Source organism: Hyaena hyaena, unplaced genomic scaffold, assembly GCF_003009895.1.
Source record: "Hyaena hyaena isolate Hyena2069 unplaced genomic scaffold, ASM300989v1 scaffold_242, whole genome shotgun sequence".
In the NCBI taxonomy this organism is placed as follows: domain Eukaryota; kingdom Metazoa; phylum Chordata; class Mammalia; order Carnivora; family Hyaenidae; genus Hyaena; species Hyaena hyaena.
In genome coordinates, this window is record NW_024080869.1 from 71,394 (window position 1) to 96,281 (window position 24,888).

Here is a 24,888-nt window from a genome sequence, read left to right on the forward strand (position 1 = left end):
CTGACCTTGTTCACTTCACCTTGCTTTTGTCTATGCACTCCCATGTTTTCTCCTGTTTCCAAGTTCACAAAATGCTGCCACCCCTTCCCCCTCCCCCCACCACCTGAATACCTCCCATTCCTAACCATCTAGTAATCTTCTCTTTCTCTTCAAGGAGTCAGCAAAAGAGTGCCTTTCCCTGTGGGGAGCCATTTATTTTGGTTTTCTCCAGCCTGAATTAGGTGTTGTTTCATGTTCTTGTGATACTCTGCATCCTTCTACCCAGAAACTCACAGGGTGATTCTATAATCATAACACTTCTAATCCACTGGTGTACTGTACGATCATTGGTCTGGACTATGTCTTATTGATCTTTTTGCCTCCAGCTCTTACTAAACTCCTGGGAACATAGGGAATACTCAGAAATATTTAATGAAATAGGTTCATATAGTTATTATAGGCTGCAAAAAGTATGGTCAGGCATCAGGAATAAGAATATAAAAACTGGGACAGCCCATGTAATCTGAGATCTCTGAGTAACTTAACTACAACTACTGAGGGGGCAAAATCTGGTTTGGGGTTTTATTTTCCTTTTCTTTCAAATTGTTAATATTTTCAGGTTAGAGAGTTAAAAGTGACAGAAAAAAAACTTAAGATGGGTAGTTAAACAGAATTACTTAGACTATTGTGAGTTACATTTCTTTAAAAATATGTATTAACACTTAGAGGAATTGATATGTAAAGCAAATAATATTCACACCAGGAAATCACATAGTTCTAAATCTTATTCAACAACGTTTTCAAATCTCTCCTATATACCAGACACTGTTCTAAAAATATTAATTCATTTAATTCTTATAACAACCTTAAGAGGTCATCACTAGACAACTTTGGAACTTTCTGTACTGTCTTGTGATACTGGGCTGACTCCTTTCCTCTCCATCCAGAAGAAAGATTCTGAATTGAAGGAACAATATCTACCGATCTAAAAAATTATGTCTAAAATGATATCTAAAAGATATCAAAGCATCTAAGGAAAGAGATCACATCAAAATGAGTACTGCAATATTTATCCTCTCTAACATGCTTGCAAAAAATAAAATAATACTTTGAAGGTCTGAGTGAAATTTTTGTATGGTAATGGAGTACCACATACAAAATAAATCACCTATAAATTATGGACAAAAAGAAATGGAACACTCTTCAAGATAAATCCAGGCTTGTCACAACATAAAACACATATCAGAAAGAGATATATTCTCATTTCTCCTTATTTACACTTCTAGTAAAGAGTGATGATTAGTTGCAGGTAGAAGATTTAAAGAGTGGACTGAAGTATAGGTGACTTGAAGAGTCACACACACAAAAACACTGAGTACTTAGAAAATAGCCTCCTGGGTCCATATTTGTATATTGTCAATAACAAGAAATTTAAAGACATCAAGGAATATAGATTGCAACTAAAGTAGCAACAGACTTTCCTGTGTTGAAAATAATAGCACATGGAAGAGGAAAAAACAGACATTAATAAATCAGAGGGACACATTATACCATAGGATAAAGTTAGCAGATTTGTATCAGTGAACTTGAATGAAACCACAGAAGGCCTGCTTGTCAAATTTACGATGACAATAGGTCTGGCGAAATGGCTCATGCTTTGGATAATAGCATCAGCATTTAAGATCTGGTTAAACTTCAAATTAGAAAAATTAAACTAATGTGTGCATATATCATGGGAGCATCCTACTTACATGTCATCTCTTCACACGGACCTTTTGATCATGTTTCTAACATGGCCTTTAGGATTCTCCCCTCCCCATCACTTCACTGGATTTTGTTTTAAAACATAAGATTTATCCCTTCCTAATATTTTCGTATGTATTTATTAGTTGATTTGTTCCCTTTCTGTCTTCCCTAGAAAGTAAAGTACATGAAAGCAGTAACCTTGTTTAACTTGTATCACTGAGAGTGGAATAGAAACATTAAGTAAATATTTGTCAAAGAAATCAAATGCCTATTTATTTTCCTTCTCTTAAATGACTAGTGCAGACTGGAAAAATAGAACAATAGTATTTCTTGTGAAATATGACATCTGTAGAATAATGGAAACCCCAAGCTGGGATGTGAAGAACAAAACAGTCTTGTCACAGATTAGTCACTCAACCTTTGGTAAATTGTTTAATTAACTCTAGAACCATTTCCTCATCTGTAAAACAGGGCTAATCACAGTCAACTCCTCAGTGGTCTTAAAATGAGTATGAAAGAATTTTGCCCAATGTAAAGTGCAAAACAAATGGTTAATATAAGTATGACTATCATAGGGTTAGGAGGATTGACTTAACATTAAATGGGAACCAGCAGTGTCTTGTGACAGTTGAAGAAAGTAATTAGTCATAGGCATTGGTTGCATCCACATGATAATGTATATTTTGTACCAGCAAGACACAGACAAAATTACTATATCTCCTAGTTTCATATTATGCAAGACATTGACAAGTATCTAAAGGAAGACCCAATGAGTAGAGGTCATGGGGATAGTGTCATTTGAGAAACAGTGGAAATGTAGAGGAAAATGGGAAGAAAGGAAACAGGGCTGTGATACTTATTTTGAGTATGTGAAGGATTGTCACGTGGAAGATTTATTCCATTTAGGACCAAGATGCAAACTAGGAATTGAAAATAAAAGACTAAGAAAGTTATATGTTGGTTTAATATCTTACTTTGATGTAAAGAGCAGTTCTCTAAACCTTAGAGCAGCCCCGTGATGGTGAAAATCAGAAATTGAGGTGGTCCATCCAAACTAGGTGGCGAGAACATCAGCGAAGTTATGAGAAGGCTTCTGATACTCAGCTAAAGTTCAGGCTAAGTGATGTCTGAGAACCTTCCCCTGTACAAAAGTATAATCAAATGCAATATTCCTATCACGGTTATTGAGAATGAAAGGATCCTGAATTCATACTATGACATATCCCAAAATACCATTTTTAGAGACAAAATCAATTTCATTAGAGAGCGTCAGGTGACACCAGTCCTGAGTCAATAAGAAGAAAGACCAGTGGGGTGTGGTATTCATCAGAGAGCGCTTCTGCGTATACCACTACATCCCTACATCCTGCTAAGAATCTTGTTTCACCCTGTTTGATATGTAGATGTCTCCTTTGCTTGACAACATTAACTAGGAGCACATTTATGACCCTAGTGTCCTTCAAGGAATTGCTGCTGTATTTCCTATGACACTTGGTAGTGCAAGTGCAATTCCAGCTAAGTATATCCTTCAGTTCAAAAATGGTCTCATTTCCCAGTTTGGAGAAGGGGGAGAGGAGGTGCTATCCTTAAAATTCAGCAAGTGCTAAGTTGGCAAAGCCAAAGAAACCTTACAGTGTTTGCCTGAAATGACTTTTGCATGGTCCTCCTCGAGGAACCCAGTGGCCTCTCATTACTTTTATGTTTACATTAAAAAGAAAAAGGCATCAACAGATCCTGTATTAACCATATGTTGACATGATGTCATGTCCACAGACCTACACACGTCTGTGCATGGATTATGGGAACTGCGCGTGAGAAATGGAGGAGAAAAGTAGAAAAGAGTGAGAAACAGGAGAAAATAATTTTCGTAACTCGCCTCCGCCCCACCCCCCTCACCCCCACCCCCACCCCACCCCCAGCTCCAGCTCTCCCTCAGCACAGGCGGAGGCTGTGGGCTGTGGACTCCGTGCTGGAATGAGGAGTAATTGAGCCTGAGCGGAGCCCGAGGTAGCTTTCTCCCTCGGTGTCATTGCTGCAGCCTCCAGTGCCCTGTCCCTAGTTCCTCAGCCGCCTCTCTTGAAAAATCATCTGCAAAGACAGCGAAGCCGCCGCAGAAGTTGCCGGGCACAAGACTCCGGAGGCATTGGCTCAGGAACTTTTCACGTCATTTTCTGCTCGGAGCCCCTTCTCGCGTCTCCGCGCCGCCTTTCCCACCGCAAATCACAGCGCTCATGGGGCAGGGGAAGAGCGGCTTGCGGCACTGAGCGGAACCGGACTCGAGCCCGTGATGTCCGGTACCAAACTGGAGGACTCCCCCCCTTGTCGCAACTGGTCATCTGCTTTGGAGCTGAATGAAACTCAAGAGCCCTTTTTAAACCCCACCGACTATGACGACGAGGAATTCCTGCGGTACCTGTGGAGGGAATACCTACACCCGAAAGAATATGAGTGGGTCCTGATCGCCGGGTACATCATCGTGTTCGTGGTGGCTCTCATTGGGAATGTCCTGGGTGAGTGTCGTCCCGGGCAGCCCTCCAGAGGGCTGTCAAGTCCCCTCCGCCCCTGGCTGCAAAGGCTCAGAAGACCCCTCCCTCCCCTTGGGATGCAAACAAAGAGGTCGCTGCTCTCGGGGTGGGGTTTCCTATTAAAAAAAGGAAAAAAAAGTTTTCTGATTTTTGGAACCAGGACCCAGCCCCTGGAGTGGTAATTCCTTTTTGCATTTGCAGGGAGAAGCAGGGAAGCGCGTTTCTTTTGCGATCACCTCGGTTACAAGCGCCAAGACAGGGGGCAGTGACGAGGTCTCAGGTGGATTGTGTTGAGTATGGGGAAATTAGTCATCCTTTTGTGTAAAGTAGCCGGTGTTTCGGGGGGTTTTCCCCGAGAGGTAAAGCTGACAAAATGCAAAGCTGTGCTCCTGAGTAGCAAGCTCTCTTTGGCCACTGGAATCATAAAGCATTTGTGAGCTAGGTAGAGTGCCCTTTGGCGAGGAGATTTAGGCTCTGTCTAGAGGTGGTAATGAAAGGGCAGCGAGTGGAGACAGAGGCAAAGCACAGAGATGCACTCGCGCACTGAAACAGAAACCATGCCAGGAGCAAGCAAGAAGGAGGGGCATCTGAGAAAAGTACCGAAGAGATCGCAGTCATTCATCCAGCCATCCATTCATTCATTCATCCACTCAACCAATATATATATATATATATTTTCCAGAACATGCTTGTTGCCAGGCTAGGGAGAATTTTGTAATATTTTTTTTCCCCCTCCAAGAGGAGATGGCAAGCTTAGTGCTAAGCTCTCTATTTGTTCCTGTCTGTGTTCCTATGCAAACATAGATTTCCTCGTCCATTTCCCACCTTGGCATAATTTCTGAATGTTGGGGAGGGGGTGCAGTGTGGTATGATGGTGGAGTGTATTAGGGCAGCTGGAGAATCCACTTAAAGAAAAGGAGCTTTGGAAGGGAGGGATGGACTTAACATGAATTGTGAATGGAAGGAGCATGTACCTTGATGAATGGAGAGTGGGAGGCGTTTCAGATGCAGAGGGCAGTGTAGAGGCAATCTCTGTTGAAAATGACAGTAGGAGATGAGGGAGGCTACAAGATAGATGCTCTTGATTTTTAGTTATAAAAAGGGAAGAAGATGGGTGAGGTGAGGATAGGCTGAATAGTTTTGAAGTCCAAAGCAAAGAATTGGTAGCTGCAAGGGAGGATGATAAGGAACTTACTAGGCTTTCAGCATGAATCTGATTTTTACCTTTTCTCCCCAAGTGTGTCAGTCTGGGTAGGAAGCATGCAAAGTAGTCTCTTACCAATTCATCAGGCAGAGTAGTTGCTAAGTATGTGACTGAGAAGCACTCCAGAGAGAGTTGGTAAAATATTATTTTTGAAGAGAGGTAAGAATCCTCTGAAAACTTTGTTGTTGTTTTTTAATTCTTGCTGTATTATTTTCAGGATACTTTCCTTTTGTTGATTTTTTAAAGGTAGTCATAAAGGGAATCTTCGGGCGATGCAAATAAGGTGGATGAAGGTGAAAATACACATGCTTAGGGTACTTTGCTATAAACATTGTCTGTTAATAATGATCCCTTTCTTGTTTCCCTTCTTGGACTCCATTCTTAGAGTTTACACTTATTAAAACACATGGCCACTAGCATAGAAACCTATCACTGTATTATTCCAGCACTTAATGAGAAGTAAATAATCTAAATTGAACATCCATTGAGTACCTACCAGTATGCCAGATCTCTTTGCATATACCCTCACTTAAACCTCAAAGTAACCCACATTTGACAGGAGAAGACACAGGACTTAGGGAAATGAAATGGCTTATTAAAGAATATGATTCAGATTCCACTCCATTTCTTCTGACCTCAGATCCAGAATTCTCCATTGATATTCCACTCTAGAGCTAGAAAGCATAGAGAGAATGAATTCTTTGCTCCTTGTTGTCTGCAAGCTTATTAAATGCACTTCCTGTTCTCTCTTGCATCTATGTCCACTGTTAATAAATTAACATGAAGGGTTAATGGCTCTGTCATTGTCTCAAGAAAAATCCTATCCAGAGAGGAATGTTAATGCATTGCAGTAAAAATTTGACCTGTTTTGCAGGAATAGCTACTAATCATAACTACTTCCCTTCCCTAATATTTATTTCATACTTAATCTCTGTGATAAAATTTGTTTCCCTTTGCTTTCACTTCATCCAGGCCTTACACAGGATGTTGATGCATAGTCTCCATATTCTAACTGCATAGTTTAGGGATATAGGTTTGTTAGCCTGGAGAGTGTTACAGTTTCCAAAAGGAAACACCTCTACAGTAAGACTACGTGTTTCATAATATGAGGAAGAGAGCACTGTCCACAGCGCCAAGTGCTGAAATGGCCAATTCCATTCAGCTTAAAAAGAAAAATTTACTCAAAGCATTATGCTCTCAAGCTAACAGCTATTTTCTTCAGGACTAAATGATACTGAAATCCTCTCTGGCTCAACGGAAACCTATTCTTTACTGACATATTCTCTGAAAGTTGATGAAGTTTAAGTTTGACATTTAAACAAATGATCAGTGTCATTACTCACAGACAACTTCCTGCTCTTTAATGTCACTGTCAAATTTGCAAAACGGATTAGATTGAGAATTGCCTTTTTGCCCCTTTAGTGTAAGTAATTTTACGCATAGAGTAGCAGGACAAGGAATCACATTATTCATGTAGGATAAAGAGGCAACATTAGGCATGAAGGTGAAAGACCACAGTGTAGGCAGCAGATGTAATCCCTGACCCTTTGGGTCCATTCACCATTTGCACTTTTATGTAACTGACTACTTGGAAAAATCTCAACCTTGTTGAACTTACAAATATAATGTGATCAGTTAGAAGTCATTTCCCCCACACTGTCATTTTGTAAAGTGATGTAACAGGATATGCCCTGAGCAGAATGACAAATTCTTGATCATATCTATGTTTTTTACTTCTTTCCACAGTTCAACTCTTTCATTGCGTACCTTCTCCCATATGTATCAGATATTTCTTCCCAATGATGGAAAGCAGTTTTCCGAGGAAAAAACAACTGCAACACAAGTCATTCAAACTAAGACAAAAGTTACTTTACATGAAATTTAATGAGTATATGCATTCTAATAAAAGACTATAGGCATGTCTGCTTATAGAATTTTAGGTCATGGGAAGAAAGGACAGAGTTCTTTTTGGAAACAGTGTTTTTCCAGTATCTTCAAAATTATTCCATATCTAACCTATTCCTAAGTATGTCTTGTACTATAGCCAAGTAGATGCATTCAATTATTTGACCAGTGCATTTTGAGCAATGTTTTTAAAATTAATGTGTATTGAGGGGAGGGCTTTTGGGGAAACTAAAAGTAACATATTTGATGTTATACCTATTTCTTTTCCCTTGAGTTGAAACTGTGTGGAGTGATGGTTTCTGGTCAATTCAAACATTAAACATCTGGAGGATATGGGCAAGTCTCTGCCTCTCTTACTTCTGCATTCAAAGATATCATGATTTTTCACCTGGAATGCTTCTAGCTTCCCTATTGCTATCCCCATGTGAAAAATGAGGAGAACATTCACCAAATGACATCAGTCCAGCTGTGCTTCTTGCTTCTTGTGTGACTATTAGCAAGTTATTGAACTCTCCAAATCTCTCTTTTTCTAATTGAAAATGAAGGTTAATAATCCCTGCCTTGTAGAAATCTTATAAGAATATAATATATTCAGGAGTATATACACATACATATGTGTGTGTGTATTTTACCTGGCATATAGTAGACATTAAACGCCAATTTCTGTCTCTTCATTCCCATTATTGAAATCTCCCCCTGATGTAGTTTGCAGCCATCTTCTGCCTACACAGCCAGTCTGTAGCTCTTTGTGACCTCTGTCCTAGCCTTTTTATCATTTCAGAGGTTTCCTAAAAGCTATTAGTAAAATAGAGTTGGCACATGTTGTTCACCTTTTCCATACCAGCTCCACCTACTGACCCACTAACAGGTGTTTAGTGCCCTCATACTAACTACTTAATATTACCTTCTCACCTCTCAGTGAAAGACTTTGCTATCATGATAATACTCTGTCCTTCAGTTTAAAGTTACCTGCATAGGGTTCCATATACTGAGTTATGGGTTGTTGTTGGGTTGTTGTTTGGTCTCTTAATGTTTTATATAGAATGTGTGCATGCACATGCGCGTGTGGGCGTGCGCGCGCACGCACACACACACACACACACACACACACACACACACACAATATGTTGATTTAACTCAGTTGAAGCACAGGGCCTATTAAGAAATTTACCCAGTAATGGTTAAGCTAAATTGGATGGATGAGATGGAGGAATATCTGTAATGGGTTGCTTCTTACAGAGCTAATCATATGTCACAGATATGGAACTGGCAGAGTTACAAGTTCCCACTACTCTTAACCCTACAACACATTTCTTTCCTGCTTATCCTAATGCCCAGTTCACAGTTGTGGGTGTTTCTAAACCCACCCTTTCCTTTACAGGCAACAGAAAGAGGTTAGAGATAATACATTACTCATTTCTACCAAGACCTGATAGAAGTCATGAATGATGCCTATAAAAGCTTATATTAACCATTGAGCTTTAAATTTGTGTGTTTTCATTACAGAACGTCAAATATACTTATCTGAATATGAATTAAACAGATGCCTCCACACTTTTACTAAACTCATAACCACCCAGTTTTATTGAGTAAAATACATTATGTTTTTGATTTGAACAAAATCTCAGTGGTCACTTTTTAAATGCCTGTTTCATAGATAACAGCAACATTTATCATGTTCAGAAAGAATGAGATAACATGTCTTACTGATAATATAAATGTAACGAATTCTTCCTATATTTGAAAAAAATGAGGAAAATTGAATAATGAAAATACAAACTTTCAAAAGAGGAAAAATCTAGCACTCAAATACAAATACAATATTCTAGTTTTTAAAATTGTATTGATTTCATTAGGACATATATATTTTTTATATGTTTACATTAATATTCATCCTTTTGTATTCTAGAATATATTTGCAAATCCTCATGTACTCCAGCTATATTAGCATTCCAAAGTTCCTGAATCCTCATTCAGCTCCCCAGAGTATCCGTTGCTGGTGTTATTTTACAGGCGAAAGAAGATTTTGCCATCTTTCTTCTTATAACATTGAGACATAGCCTGCTCCCGTAGGGATTCAGGTTCTGTTAAGTATGGGCTCACTAAGAGGAGTCAGTCAGTGACCTGTGATGGGGGAAGCTGAAGATTCATCTCTAGTTCTTTTTCTCACTGCAAAGGAAAATGAAGAATATTTATTTAGTACTATATGCCAAGATCTGAATACTAAGCTCCACAATGAATGTATGTATTTTATTGATGCCTCATAACAAACCTATAAGGAGGAGATTAATAGCTTTGCTTTACAAATAAGTAAAATGAAATTCAAAGCTATTTTAACTTGTTCCAAAGTTTAGTCAGACAATAAGTGACACCACTAAGTTTCAAATATGGGTTGAGCAGTTCCCATGGCCCACCTGCTTTCCATTACTTCATCCTGTCTCCTTTATTTCTAATCCTGACTCAGAAACACAGACGAAAGAAGAGTAGAAATGATGCTTAGATGTGTCCTCTAGACGATTTACAGAGTTGTTCTGGCATGTTGCCATGCTATATCTCTGGTAGACTACAGTTCTTCAGCTATGGGGATGAGCTCATTTGATAAGCTAATCAAGGGCAGGCTAGGGTTACTTTACAAGAGAAAATTTCAAGGTAAAATAGGTGCTGCCAAAAATGCTTTTGCCTGTTCAGGTTGTGTGTGGTGGGGGTGACTCATTGGATAAATGCTAGATAATTGTGGCCCAGGATTATTTTGTTATTGAATGTGCTATCTTTAGACACACCTTAAGACTGAGAACCTAAACATTTAATATGTCAAATATTCTAAAAATCTTTTTTATTTCTTTTTGGTTTTCAAAAAGAAATATGTATTTTGTTTTTTCTTTTTCTGATATAATAATTGTTAACTTTAAAAAATATCTTATGTTTCTACTGATTTGAGTGAGTAGGTCAATCTTTATGTCAAATAATTATGTTCCTGGAGCATAATGGTGTTATATATGTCCAAAAAACATTGCTCTTCACACCAGACATAAAATGACCTTTAAACACAGACAAGAGAACACTTTGAGATGCTATTGGATGAGATAATATGGCATATATGACCAGTGTTGAATTGCTGACTCTTTGAGCTGAATTTATTCATTTTAATTTTGTTCTCAATGAGAGATTATCTTTTAGCCAGGTAAATGGATATAGGTTATATATTTTAAATAGCATTAAGTTTGTTTCCAACAGAATATGTACTTTATTCTTAAAAATATTTTGATATTTCTTCACTGAGTTTTTTCTAGTAATTTTCTTTCAATATAAAATACATATGAACAATATTTAATAACTGTATAGTATTTTACTCTTCAGAAGACACTGTTACGTTTATACTGTCTCCTTTATTCTCTGCAACAGTATTATGAGGTAGGTATTACTTAGTGGATCAAGTACTTGAAGTGAGTTAAAATTACTTTGAAAGAAAAGTTTGAGTACATGGAAATATCAAGGGGTTATGTTTCAGCTTGGGAACAGCTTTCCAGTCATGTATTCCAAGAGTCCAGGATGAGGGATGCTAACTACTTTTGTCTGGCCTTCAGCTGTGATGTGTTTGATACCTGATTTTGTCAGTTTTCCGAGTAAAGATTAACCAAATTCATGATCCCGGCACAAAAGAAAGAATGGGAAGGATTCCAGTGTTTTGATTTAAAATAAGAACTTACTTTTTATAAATCTTAGAATATTTGAAGTTCTTTCAATCATCATATCTCTTTCAATCGTCATAGGTACAGGAAGAGCTTTATTGCCTAGAATAGCTAAGCTATGCTATGGTAGCAAATAAACCCTGAATTTTCATTGGCTTAATGTCACACAAGTTTATTTATTGTTTATTTAACATTTAATATGGATGGGAGAGTCTGTTTCATACAATGACTCCTGGTTGAGCGGTCCTTCATGTTTCATGCACCACCTCAACATGTGGCCTCTGTCGTGACCAGCCTCTAAAATGGTTCCCAGGAATTCCCCATCAACTCATCAACTGCAACACTGTGTAACTTCCTTTCACATTGTGCCAGAATTGGTCTGGGTGGCCAACAACATACAGCAGAAGTGATAGTATATCAGTTTCAAGATTACATTATAAAATGTTACAGCTTCTGCCTTGAGTTCCCATTCTCTCTCTCATTCTTGGATATCTTGCCTTGGAGAAAGTAAACTGCCTTGTTATAAGCAACCCACATGGTGGGAAATTAAAATATCCATCCAAAAGCCAAACAGGAAATATGCTCTACTAACAACCACATGTATGATTTTGGAGACAAATCCTTCAGCCAGAGTCTGAGATAATATAATAGCATCCTCCCCCAAACCCCTAGCTTAACTGAAACCTAATGACATACTCTGAGACAGATCTCACTAAATTCCCTATAGATCCTTTAGAAGCTGTGAGATAATAAGATTATCTTGTTTTAAATTTTTAAATTCAGGTATGAGTTATTAAGCAGCCTATAAAGTGTCAAGCATCCTCGTTGTAGGAGAAGAGTGAACTGGAAACATATACTGGCTCTAAACTACTTTTGCCAAATATCAACACATGTTAGTTATGTCAGTGATCATTTGGCCAAAACCAATCACATTTTGTCACCCTAACTCCAAGCAGGACTGGAAAGTGTAAGGGAACACTGTCTCTGTTGCAGAGACCATGCAGTGGATAAAAATATTTTTAACATTCGTAGGCTGAGAATAAGGAAAGTTAGAGGAATCAAATACCTAATGGCATAAGCCTAAGAGAAGCTGATAGATATATCCATTTCACATTTTGGATCTCTGCCAATGGAAATAACATGATATTGGGAGACTTTGTGCCAATTACTGTGCTAAGAATCTAGGGTACAAAGATAATAGAAACGAAGGAACCTACACTTCAGCTGCAGACAGGCATATTAACAGATAATCTCAATATAATGTGGCAAGTGCTTGATAAATGGGTTACAGGATGCAGTGGAAGCATAAAGAAGGACACTTAGTTCCATTTGGGGGATTAGAGAAAGATTCAGGAGGAGATGACACCCACGCTGAGTATTAATGCATGGATTCAAGTTCCACAGGTGAAAAAAACTGGGTAAGGATGTTCTAAGCAGAGGAAACAACACGAGGGAGATCAAAGAGGCGTGAAATAGCATGGGCTATGAAGAGAATGCTAAGCAATTAACTTCAGTGTACGTGCAGAAGAGGAGAATGTAGAGATGAAGTTGGCACAGTCGATAAGGATTGGGTTAGGAAAGAAAGGCCTGTGTATCATCCTGAAGATTTCAGCTTGCTTTGACACTGCAGTTTAGAGTGAGCCCTTTGAGGATTTAGGGAGAACACCATCATGAGTTTGCATTTTTCATGAGACCATGGTAGAGCTAATGTAAAGAATAAAACCAAAGGGAGAAATATTTGTGAAGGTTTTCACACTGGGTTTTGTGTCCTTTTTGGGGTTCATTTAATCAAGTTCAATGAAAACAAAAGTGATAGTAAAAGACATAATCAATATTTTCTAGATAGTTACTTCTAGGAGGCTAGAAATGTCACTTTCAATATCCCATTCCAAAACATTATAGCTTCCATATTGCATTCCCATTCTCTCTCTCTTACTCTTGAATTTCTTTCTGTTATGTTGCATATGGAAGGAAAAGAGAAAAGGAGAAAGTGAGAAATGAAGAAGAAACAAATTAAGGAAGGGAAAAGGAAGCTGACTAAAATATAGCAACTGTTGCTATGTTTGCTTTGTAGAATGTTTCAATTTGAGAAGTAATTTATCTTTAAAATAAGTTTCACGTCTTCCCTGAAATATGTAATTATGATTCTTTTTTTTTGTACTTTATGATTCTTACATGCCATAGTTCTAATAGCATTTCCAATATTACGTATAGTTTTTCACAAAATAATTTTTGTAACAACTTAGTTTTGAGATTTTGATAGGTTGCTGTACTCTTAGCTATCCACCTTTCTGGTCTTTCAATTATGCTTTGACCTCACACTGAGGTCAAAAGATTTTTAAAAATTGGAAATCTAAAGAACATTTTTTTATATTTTCCAACCAAAGCCCCCAATTTTTACTCCAAATTAGTTGCATCTTTCTAAATATGTTCATTTGAAATTTTACCTTAAATGGACATTTTTGTCATTCAAATAATCAAAGATGGTAATACACTGACCCCAGGGCAGCCCTTAGGGAATTACCGGGAATAGTTCTTCACAAGCTGACATGGTAACACTTCAAAATTTCTAAAACTGTAGTTAGTTTAAAACATTTTATTTGCTCTTCCTAGCTCACAATGGGAATTCAGCAGTTATTATAGATTGTAATATCCATTCCTAGATTTTCAGTGAGTTTTTATTCCTACTCAGTGACTATAAGATGTATTTATAAAGCACATGGTTTACAAACCATGTAGGGCTTTGATTTTATCATTACATTGCTAGAAATGGGGTTAGAAAGCCATTGTCTATAATAATTTATTTTATCAATTTAGATTGAATTTAATGAGTCATCCACTTTGGTAGAGAACCATATTCCTCATAAATATCATTTTGAAGCCAATTTGTCTTTCTTAAAATGTGCAGATTGTGCTAATCTTTTAGAGACAGAAGTAGAGAGATATGGTTAAATGGTTATGAAACAATTTTGTCAGTGGATGAAACTAAGTCAACTTTTGGTTCTAAAAGAATAGCTAAAACCTAGTCTCTCCAATGAAAATACTTACTATAAAGTTTCCCAGTCTTAGAAAGCTCAAAAAAAAAAAATTAACAAATTTCACCAGCTGGTGCAGGAAAAAAGACTTCATAATTATTGGAACATTTATGTACTTGGGGTTGATTTATATTTTAGACATAGGAAAGCCTAGAAAGACCTTGTTCTTTGAAGTCATCAGAGATGATGATGGTGACTCATAGATTCCTGAAAGTCAATAAGATTACCTAGTGTATAAATCTATGTTTTTTTTTCTCCCCCAGATGTAATGAACTTTGCAACTGGTCACTGACGGGAAGCAAAACTATCTCAGTGGAAAAGGGGAATATAAGAATTTAAGAACTTAAAAATGCATAAAAATAAAAACACATAAATCAAAAATAAAAACACTGTGTGTGTGCGCGCGTGCGCACGTGCACGCACACGCACACAGTCACACAGGTATTTGCATTACATGACTAATATGATTTCAATACATCCTAGTTTTTTCATGCAGGATTAAGAAGCTACGTTTGAAACTTGAAAAAATCTAAAAACTCTATATAAGACCTTGACTTTGACAAGGTAAAGAGATATTTTCAACTATCCCTTGAGTAATTGAACTAGCCTTTAGGGAAGCAAAAAGAATAAATACACAGAGATGAGTAAGTCCTTGAATGAACACTCATATAAGTAGGAGTATCCCTTGGGTGATTGATCATTGTAGCATAATTTCTTTTCCTTGACCTGATTCAGTGTATTCTTGCTTTAGAGTCTTCACAATTTCCAACTCCCTATGACCCTCTCACAGCTGGCTCCTACTCGGTTCACCTGTTTGTTCATTTTTTCTCAAAGTCGTTTTACCAAGATCCTTCCAAATAACATGGTATATTTCCAAAATAATGAGAAGAACATGTAATATACAAAAGCCTTACTTAAGCTGTGTTTGCTTCAAAGTAATTTTAGTTGTTTTTATATTTAATGAAAGTCTAAGGAAACATTTGACCATTCGTGTCCCAGATGAAGTAAGAGAGCTGTGACTGAATATTACTTTGATTCCATACTTTCAGAAATTAAAAGGACTAAACATATCCCCATCTGAGCCCAGAATACTTCGGAAATGCCCACCAAGTCTCATGTTTAGGAATTCTTTGTCATTTTCTTCCATTGCCAGAGATTTATGCCAGTTCTGGTGCACTAGCCACACCCAGACAATTGAAAAAAATAATTTCTAATTCAGATGGAGTGCAAGAATAATGTTGGGAATAGCTGGATAGTTCCAGATGTTTCATTTAATGGGGAATAAGGGCAACAATAAACCCTTTTGACTAACTTCAGTCTTCAGTTTCCTGAAATATCAATCAAATTATACATTTCAGAAGATTGAAGTTCAGTCATTCCCAGAGTTGGGAGGTATTGCTAATTCTAGAAGACCCTTGACCTTTTGAACCAATTTTATTAATATTTCTCATGAATGAAGTGAATTACAGTAGAATTTACATTTTAGGCTTTTTGTAATTGTTATAGTACCCTAGTTAGGTAGCTCTTTAACAAAAGTATTTGCTATTCATTCCCTTAGTTAATCCTACAACAATTTGTGTGATAGGGTTATTATTTTCTCCTTTTCCCCAGATACTGAAATTTTGTATTAGAGAGCTGCTATCATGTTGATTGTTTGAATAGCTTTACGCATTATCATTTGGCTTGCCCATTTCTGAACAGCAGCTAAATACAAATCTGTTCTCCATTTCTATTCCTCCTTTGATAGCACAGCTATGCTAGTATGCATACCAAGTTGAAAAATATGTGTGTAATATAAGGAAAATGCAAATTCTCATGTACATTATTTTGTAAAGTCTATTGAAGCTTCATTGTCTAATTGCCACTGCCTTAGTGATCTTTAACTCATTGTCAGTACCTGGCCACAGAGACTAGAGGGGAAGAACAGCAATAGCAAGTCAAGCTTGGCATAGATTTTCTTTCTTGGTAAACAGAAGTTCATTTCACCTCTCTGAATGCTGAGTCACTATCAGGAACAATGGCAGTATCTACAGACTGTTAGTTTGAAGTCATGCACATACTTCTTTATCATTTGGAGGTAAAAGCAACATAAGAAAATCAGTGGTCTCAGTCCAACTGTAGCTGCAAAAGATACATACACCAAAAAATAAAACAGCCTGAGTCAACACACTGGTTTTCTAAGACTTATTTAATTTGAAGCTATTTCCTTTTCTTATTTCATTCAGCAAATATTTATTGAACATCCACAATGTGTAATCTGTTCTATTACATTCTGTGGAGGAAATACAGAAGTGAATGAGACATTGTCCTTACCTACAAGGAATTCCTAATCTTGTAGGAGAGACTAACATGTAAGCAATAGACTATAATACGAGTGTTACTGAAGAGGCATATGTTAAATGTTAAAACACAGATACATAAAAGTTGGATCTGGCTTGGGATAAGAGGTACACCTTCACTGAGGAGGTAGCATTTGAGGTGTATTTGACATGAGAGTACAATTTTAGAGAGTTCCAAATGATGAAAAGATGTACACCTAAGTTGATGAAGTAGGAAGAGTAAATTTATGATTGCTTGCAGATATATAAATAGCTGTGATGAAATGTCATTCAGGGAATTGCATTAAAACAGGATTTCATGAACTTTTCTGGGTGGTTTCAAAAAATAGAAACTTTAAGTCATCTCCTTTGATGCTTTACATTACTCACATGGTCTTTTTTGGTGGGTATCTGCCACAGTCTTACCTGCAGTGTTATATCATGCTGGATTAGATTTTAAAAGTTTGAAAGCTCTAAAGTTATTTGAAAATGAGTTCTAATATGTCACAGCTTCCTGAAGGAAAACTAACCTGAGCAATGGTAAGAATGGATTGACGTTATGAGAGACCAGATACTGGGAAGATAGAAGTCTTTTGAGACTTTTCGGGAAAGTAATTATGAGGGTAAAACCAAGGCAGTAGAATTGAATATGGGAAAAAAGGAAACAAATATAAAAGGCATTCTGGATATAGAAATTAGCAACTCATCAGAAGCAGAGGTTGATAGTAACAAAAAAGAATCTTCTGGTTAATAGAAGTTTTTAGGTTAAAGAGAGTACAGTGACTGGGGCACATGGGTGACTCAGTGAGTTAAGCATCTGACTTCCGCTCAGGTCGTGATTGCAGTTTGTGGGTTCAATCCCCACGTTGAGCTCTCTGATGACAGCTTGTAAGCTTGAGCCTGCTTTGGATTCTGTGTCTCCCTCTCTATCTGTCCCTCCCCCACTTGCACTCTGTCTCTCTCTCAAAAGTAAACAAACATTTTTTAAAAAGTACAGTGATTATCTTATTTGTCTTTTTCTTAACTTAGAACATGTAGAAAGAAACAGTGTCATTAGTAGAGGGGTCATGATGAATTTGGCCAAGGAAGCTTTAGTTTGAATTGCTAGAAGAGTATTCATGTATAACTGTTCACTAGGAAGTAGGGCTTCCTCCCCCATGTGCAATTCATAATTAATTTACTACTCTGAGTGATGTCTTTCTTTGTGCTGTACAAGCAGTGTATACAGTTTATGTGAGAATTTCTTAGACATTGTCTTCTGGAATAATAAAAGTAATAATATGATTTTAATAAAATATGCTTTTAAATAAATGGCTTTAAAAATAATAATATGCTTTTAAGAAAAGCATACACAGACTATAAACTTCTCAATGGGTACATTGGGTGGTAAGACCTTTTTTGCAACACTCATTAAATTCATTGGTTCAAAAAAATATTTATTGTGTGCCTACAGCAGCAAACAAAATAGACAAAGCTTCTTCTCTTAGGAAACTTATATTCTAATGGTGATATTTAGGATATATATTGATAATATAATCAATAGGATTTGCTGAGGGACTGCATATCAGTGTCAGTGAAAGAGAGAAGTCAAAATTTTCATATCAGGATGGATGATGGTACTACTGAGATATGGGATCCTAGGTGAAGGGCAGGTTTGAAGCAGGGAAGGAGAATCAAAAGTTTGGTGCCACCCATTCTAAATTTGATGTAATAAAATTAGGTATATGATGAGCACTTGAATATGAAGTCATCAGGTTAAGTAAGTCAAGCCAGGTGAGACAAACCTGAGATTTATAACAAATATCATTTTTTATGCCCATATCTTTTTACATAGTCCCCATAGATATGGAAGACTATGGCAGGAAATTCATTAGGGAATTAAAAAAAATAATGTCTTACAGATTATTTTACTCTTGGCTTCCTCCTATTTGGAATCATCACAGCTTTATTTCCTTAAATCTTGAAAATTATAACCTTGAACCATGCATTAAAAAATAAAACCAACAAACAAAAATGGGTACATGGTAAAAATCTTGATTTTAGAACCTGTGTCTGACTTATTGAGTCAGAATTTCAGGGGGTGGAGACTCTAGAATCTACATTTTAAATAGGATTCCAGTACACTCAATGTGAGAATCCTTGCCATTGGAAAAAGTGAAGGTAAACCTCCTATTATTTGAGGCTTCCTGTTTTTGGAAGCCAACTTGAAAGCCAGGTGTGTATACAATTGACACAAATATCTCAATAAAGAGATATCAGAGGAGAGAAGATTAAAAGACCTGCCTTGAAATGGGATTAAGCAGAAAGACAAGAAACTATAGCTTGATGCCTATTGGAGAAGTTAGAAAAGAAAAGGAAGGGTTAAATATGCCAGAGACTTCCAAATTCTGTCAGTGATAACTTTGAAATTATAGGGATGGAAAAAAATTCCCTTCTTTCTCTCTTAAGTTCTTTGGCTGATCTAATAATTAAATTCACATAAAACAGATTAATTAGACAAAAGCAAATTTAATTTCTTATGCATGAGAGCCCCAAATATACTTGACCCAAAGGCATGTTGTGCAATTGAGGCTTGTATGCTGTCCTGAACTAAGGAATGGGATAGAGGCCTGGGACTTCACAGGGGGAAAGGGTGATTCACAGGGCAATAAGAAGAGCAGATGTTTGGTAATTAGATGTTTGTGCTGCTGTAAAGATAGACCTTTCAAATAAAAATTTATCTCCGTAATAGATCTCTTTCTGAGAGAGGCCCCCTATTCAAATTCTTTTAGGTAGTTAAGGAAGAGGTGAAAGGTTTTCATGAGTCTTCTGTGTCTTGATTGTCTTTAACTCAAAATAATCCACATACTAGTAGTATATTTTGGGACCACATATCCTGCTCCTCCTCAAAGTGATATTTAGTTATGTAACACTTTAAGCAGAGATATTAGTGTGTCTATTGGCTTAATTTATTATTATAGTAGTTAGTACATAGTTTTTGTTCTACAGCCTTTCCAAAAAAGAACATTTTAGAAATATGGCATGATAAGGAGAATCCACTACATATAGAATTAGTGTTGGAAAGTTCTGGAAAAAATCTAAAGAAAGAATTAGTAATGCAAATTCTTTTCTGTGCTCTCTAATTTATAATGTTTCTATATGAAGTCATTGCTTCTGAGTTAAAGTGAAATTTACTTTCTTCTGCTGTGTGTCCCTTGAGTTATTAAACAAAATCCTCACAAATATTGTTAAATATAATAAAGGTAGTTAATCACTTATATCGTGGAAAGTATTGGAGGGTTGCTATGAGAATAAAAGCTGTTTGACCATGCAAATGCATGCAAAGAATGGGCTCTGATTTAGATCTAGTGGTGCTGATTTTTAAATAATAAATATCAGGAATTGCTGGTCACTGAATAGATACTAGGATTATGTGAAATTCTAAATCATCAAAAACATTTTGGCAATAATATCAAAGATATGGAAATATTGGATGGATATGGATTAAGTCAAGGAAGAAAAACTCTACTCCAAGGACTCGTCCAAACTATGATTTTAGAAATACAAATTTTCAATGAGATATCCTTAATCCTCTGTATGCAGACAAGGAGGAAACAAACATAAGACTCTAGCAAGCTCTATGTAGTCAATTGCAGGCAGATGATTACCTACATTTTCCTTCAATATACTGGAGTTTACAGAGACTCTACCTCCAAAGGATAAGTGTCACAAAAATATTAGAAAAAATTTAGAAGACTTGAGACATATTTGACTATAGCAGGTTAGAAAAGAGACACTTTTATTTTGGACTATAATAATATGGATTTGGACTATGTAAGTCTAATATTTTTCATATAATTGCATGTATATTGTATACACACTTAAAAACTTATGTATGCTAATATCTATTTTGAAGAGTTGTTGATGTTGTTACTTACAGATAATTTGATTCTCCCTTATATTTAGCTCAAGTGACTCAAATTTAAAGCTTCCACTTTCATTTCAAGAAAAATATTTAGGAACTTTTTCAAAAAACTATCTTAGGTTTATCAAAAAAAAATAAAAGAAAAAGAGAAAAAAAGAAAAAAGTTATTATCTTCGACTTTCCTGCAACTGGGTTCCAAGTTATTATTTTGTGGTTACTTAGAGTATTGATAAGTAAGATAAGTATAGATTGATAAAACATATTAAATTCATTCTTTACAAAATCTAGTTGTCCTCCTCTCATAGGTAATCTCTAAGTATTATATATTCATCTAAATACCTTGAATCTAACACAGGAACAGGAGAGGATATATGTTTTAGTTTTTATGCTCATTTTTCTATTTAGAATTAAGCACCAAAAGTTCTATTGTTAGCATTGTGTGAGTATAAGAAAATATAATCTGTTCCCATATTTAAGAAGTGAAGAATTTACTGAAGGCTTCTGGATAATGATTGCAAGCTCATAGGGTCTGAATTCCTTTGGAAGGTCATGGACTACCATTTTCTTGAGAGAAAAATCAGTATCCTGCAGCCTGGATACTGATGTTCTCCAGAGATCTAATCTGGATGGTATGCTACTGTCGAAAGGGTATTATTAACTCTGAGTAATGAGAGAATATTCATTCATTTGTTCATAAAATAATTATTGAGCATCTATTTGTTACCAGTCATTCTCCTTGACGTTAGAAGGAACAAAAATCAAAGAGATATTATTATTTTCCTCAGGGTTAATGGTCTCCTGGAAAGGACAGAAATGCAATATATTACATAAAAACACAATGTGTTATGTACTATTAGACAGATATGAATAATGCACTGAAGTATAGGAACATATGTATAAAATTTACTCAGCAGATAAAAAGGAAACAGTAACACAAAAGATGGGGCATCAAGAAATAGATGCTGGAGTGACAAAAGATGAAGCACAAAGTGCAATAGAGACACAGCACAAACAAGCTAAACTCTAGCAACATTTAGCTTTTAGTATCCTTAAAAACACCCTTGTCCTTGAGAATTCTTTTAAATCAATTTATTTAAATTAAGTTAGTTAATATACAGTGTAGCACTGGTTTCAGGAGTAGAACCCAGTGATTCATCACTTACCTATAATACCCATTGCTCATCTCAACAAGTGCCCTCCTTAAGGCCCATCACCCATTTAGCCCATCTGCCCAATCTACCTCCTCTTCAGCAACTCTCATTTTGTTCTCTGTATTTAAGAGTCTCTTATGGTTTGCCCCCCTCTCTGTTTTTATCTTATTTTTCCTTTCATTCCCCTATGTTCATTTGATGTGTTTCTTAAATTCCGTGAATCACAAATACGTGAAATCTTTCTCTGACTTTTTCATTTAACATAATATACTTCAGTTCCATCCATTTTGTTGCAAATGGCAAGATTTCATTCATTTTGGAGAATTTTTTTCTCCCTTCCATCCCAAGTAGTAAACCTTGGGGTTTAATCACCTCTCAGACAAACCACAGTCTGTGGAGGAATTCCCACTGCCCCTACTCTATCTTCCTGTTTACCTATGAGACTTGATAGAAGGATCATTATCTCCGAATTTCTCAAACTATTACTAAAATGAAATAGTTGGGTTGTTTTATTACAACTTTTTAAAAATCGATTTTTTAAAATAAGTCATGTAGAGTTAGTATTACTAATTTTATCATTGTAGGCCTGTGGTGCTACAAAGTTAATTCCTTTAATGGATACATTAATACCATTTGGTTTCTGACCTTTGCATGTCCTTTCCTTCTCTATTGCTATCTTAATACTAATTCTCAGCTTGTTATCAAATCAGCAATGGCACATAAGTGAGTGAAACATCTCAAATTGATAGTCCACCCCTGTAACACTGATAAGGTTTTATTATCTCATCATGAAATTTAAAAGAGTGTCCTATATAAATTTTTGTTTTATTTCCTAAATTCCCTTTGTTTTTCATGGTCATAGAAAATTGAGCTAAAAAGGCTGTATCTCTTGCATTTGTTAGTAGTAACTTAACATTAGTTAAGGCGAGTAAAATCTCACAAATCTTAAAATAGGAGTCTCTATAGCTAGCTTAAATGCTTAGATTTTTCTTATTTGCAGTAACTTTAGGAATTATAAGATATTATTGGAGACATTGGTCATTTGGAAGTTCATTTAATTAAAATTCTAATAGGAAAAAAGTATTATGTTGTTGAGTTTTAAGTAATTATGTGACCTCTCTTTAAAATAAAATAATGCTTTATATTTGAACAATAATAGTAAAAGAAGTAGAATTTCTTTTAAACATATACTTTTATATTTTAATGCATTCCATTTAAAAAATAACAAGTATGTCTTACAGAGACTCTACTCATATAGTGGAATTTTGAAAATAATTCAGTATATAATTAAATATGGATGTTCATTTTTAAATTTCAAATTACAAAATATATCTGCGATGCTAACTCTGTTATTCCTACTTTACCATCAACACTATACATCTTAAAATATTAATACTAGGACCCAATTTTATAATAACCATGATGAGCAAAGTCATAGAAATAAACTTGAAATTTACTTTGGGAGATTCTTTTCTATTCAACTTCATAATGTTCAGTTTCTGCAAGTTTGGTATTTAATTATATGTCTGTGTCACTGAGTGGGCTGGAAATATGACTTTTGGGACACCAAAACAATGAGATATTAATGATAGTTCTTTATCATTGAATCTGGGTCCTTTTTAATGAAAGAGATGTTGGCCTCTTGAATTTCTATAAAGCTAAAAATTTTACTGCATTTAATGAAAATATAATCATCAGGGAAGACAAAATTAGATTAAAAACAAACATGGAGTGACTCATATAAAATATTTTAAAGTTTAATAATGCAGACAGAGACACATTGTTTCTAGCGGTCTTGTTTTACAGTAAAATTATCACCAACACCCCTGTGGAAAATGACAAGTTAGAAGTTATTAACTTTTAGAATAAAGGGCAGGAAGAGAAAAGAATGAATGAAGATACCGAGTAACAATATAGAACAGAAAGGGTAAATGACGAGAAAACGAAAAATCAGTAGGATATTGACTTAAAACACACACACACACACACACACACAACGGAAGCATCACAATATAAAACACCTCAGGGAGGGAAACACACACATACGGACACACAGAGACACACACAAAATGAAGGGGAAAACATACCAAAATGACTTGAAGACTAGCTTAAAACTTTTAAAATGCATCTAGGTAACAATATCATTATAAAAATGTTGTATTAAGTTTTCTAGGTACCTACTGAAGATGAAACCAGACAAAATGCCTTAAATTAAAACCAGAGAGAATGAAAGTAGTGGAAATAGGCCTAGAAAGAATATAGAAGTGACATATCTCAACAATGCCTAAAATGGCAAAGATTTTAAATTTCACTGTATCATAGGGATCTGTAATAGATACCTGCTTTTTGTCTTCCCAATAGCCACATTTGCCCTTTTTTGACATATCAGTATTACCCCTTCATTTCAGAAACTGTATTTCTATTTCATGTAAACGTGGTGAGAGGCAAGAAAGTGTCAGTAAAAGTACTACCCCACCCTCAAGATCAGAAACAAAGGGACTAATCATTTCCCATCCCCTAACTACAGTGCTTGACAAAGGAATGATAATTTGACCCAAATAGAAACATAATTTGTCTGTTGGATTTTGCCTGTCACTTATGAGAGATAAATGAACTTTTTTTAACCTAAGATTTTGCTGCTTGGGATGATTAGACTTAGAGATTCCTAAGATCTTCCCTTTTGCCACATAGAAAAAAAAAATCTACAGTTGGAGAGTTAGGCTATCTTCCAAAGATACAGACCAGGAAATGGAGAAAACCCTAATGATGTTGTTGGAAATCCTAGAACTAATGAGACCACTCCTTCCCAGGTACATGAGTTTTATTTTGTTTATATTCATTAGATTTGGATAATCAGGACTGGACAGTACTGATTAAAACTGGAACCAATCTGCATTATATTGGTAAGTGAGAAGGAAGGAGGAGAGAGAAAATGAGAGTAAAAGGAGAAAAAAAACAGGAAAAACTGGAGAGGAAGGTGAGAAGCCATAGACCTTTATTCTCTGGCATAGTTTATGCTCCTCAGAGATTGTTCTTCTCTGAGTTCCTGTAGAAAGATGAAGATGATTCTATGTGGTTGCAGCCTGGGTGGTCCTCCAAGGAATCCTGACTAAATGTGTAAAGGAGTATGTTGTTTCCTCAGGAACCTCAAATCTGTCTTTAAGCCTAACCATACAGTAACACTAATGTTTAACCTGATCCTTCCGATATACCTACCTGTACCCTAACATTAACAATCCTACCTCTAAGCATAACCTAACATTAAACCCCAAAATAATGCTGATTCTGATTATAGCCATAACCCCATCCTAACTGTGACCCAAAAACCACCTGTAAAATTAAACCCAACCTTATGTCTAAACCTAAGCCTGAAAATAACCACAAATCTACCTCTGTATCCAGTCATAAAACTAGCCCCAACCATATCTCTTA

The 24,888-nt window shown here is 36.0% G+C and overlaps 1 protein-coding gene across 1 annotated transcript in view; it reads left to right on the plus strand.

Moving 5' to 3' along the window:
• Window positions 1–4,012: 4,012 nt before the first annotated feature.
• HCRTR2 (hypocretin receptor 2) overlaps window positions 4,013–24,888 on the plus strand; it is a 106,416-nt gene continuing 85,540 nt past the window's right edge. The window contains exon 1 of the mRNA XM_039244321.1: window positions 4,013–4,235. Coding sequence (XP_039100252.1) covers window positions 4,013–4,235 — 223 coding nt within the window. The remainder of the gene's footprint in view (window positions 4,236–24,888) is intronic.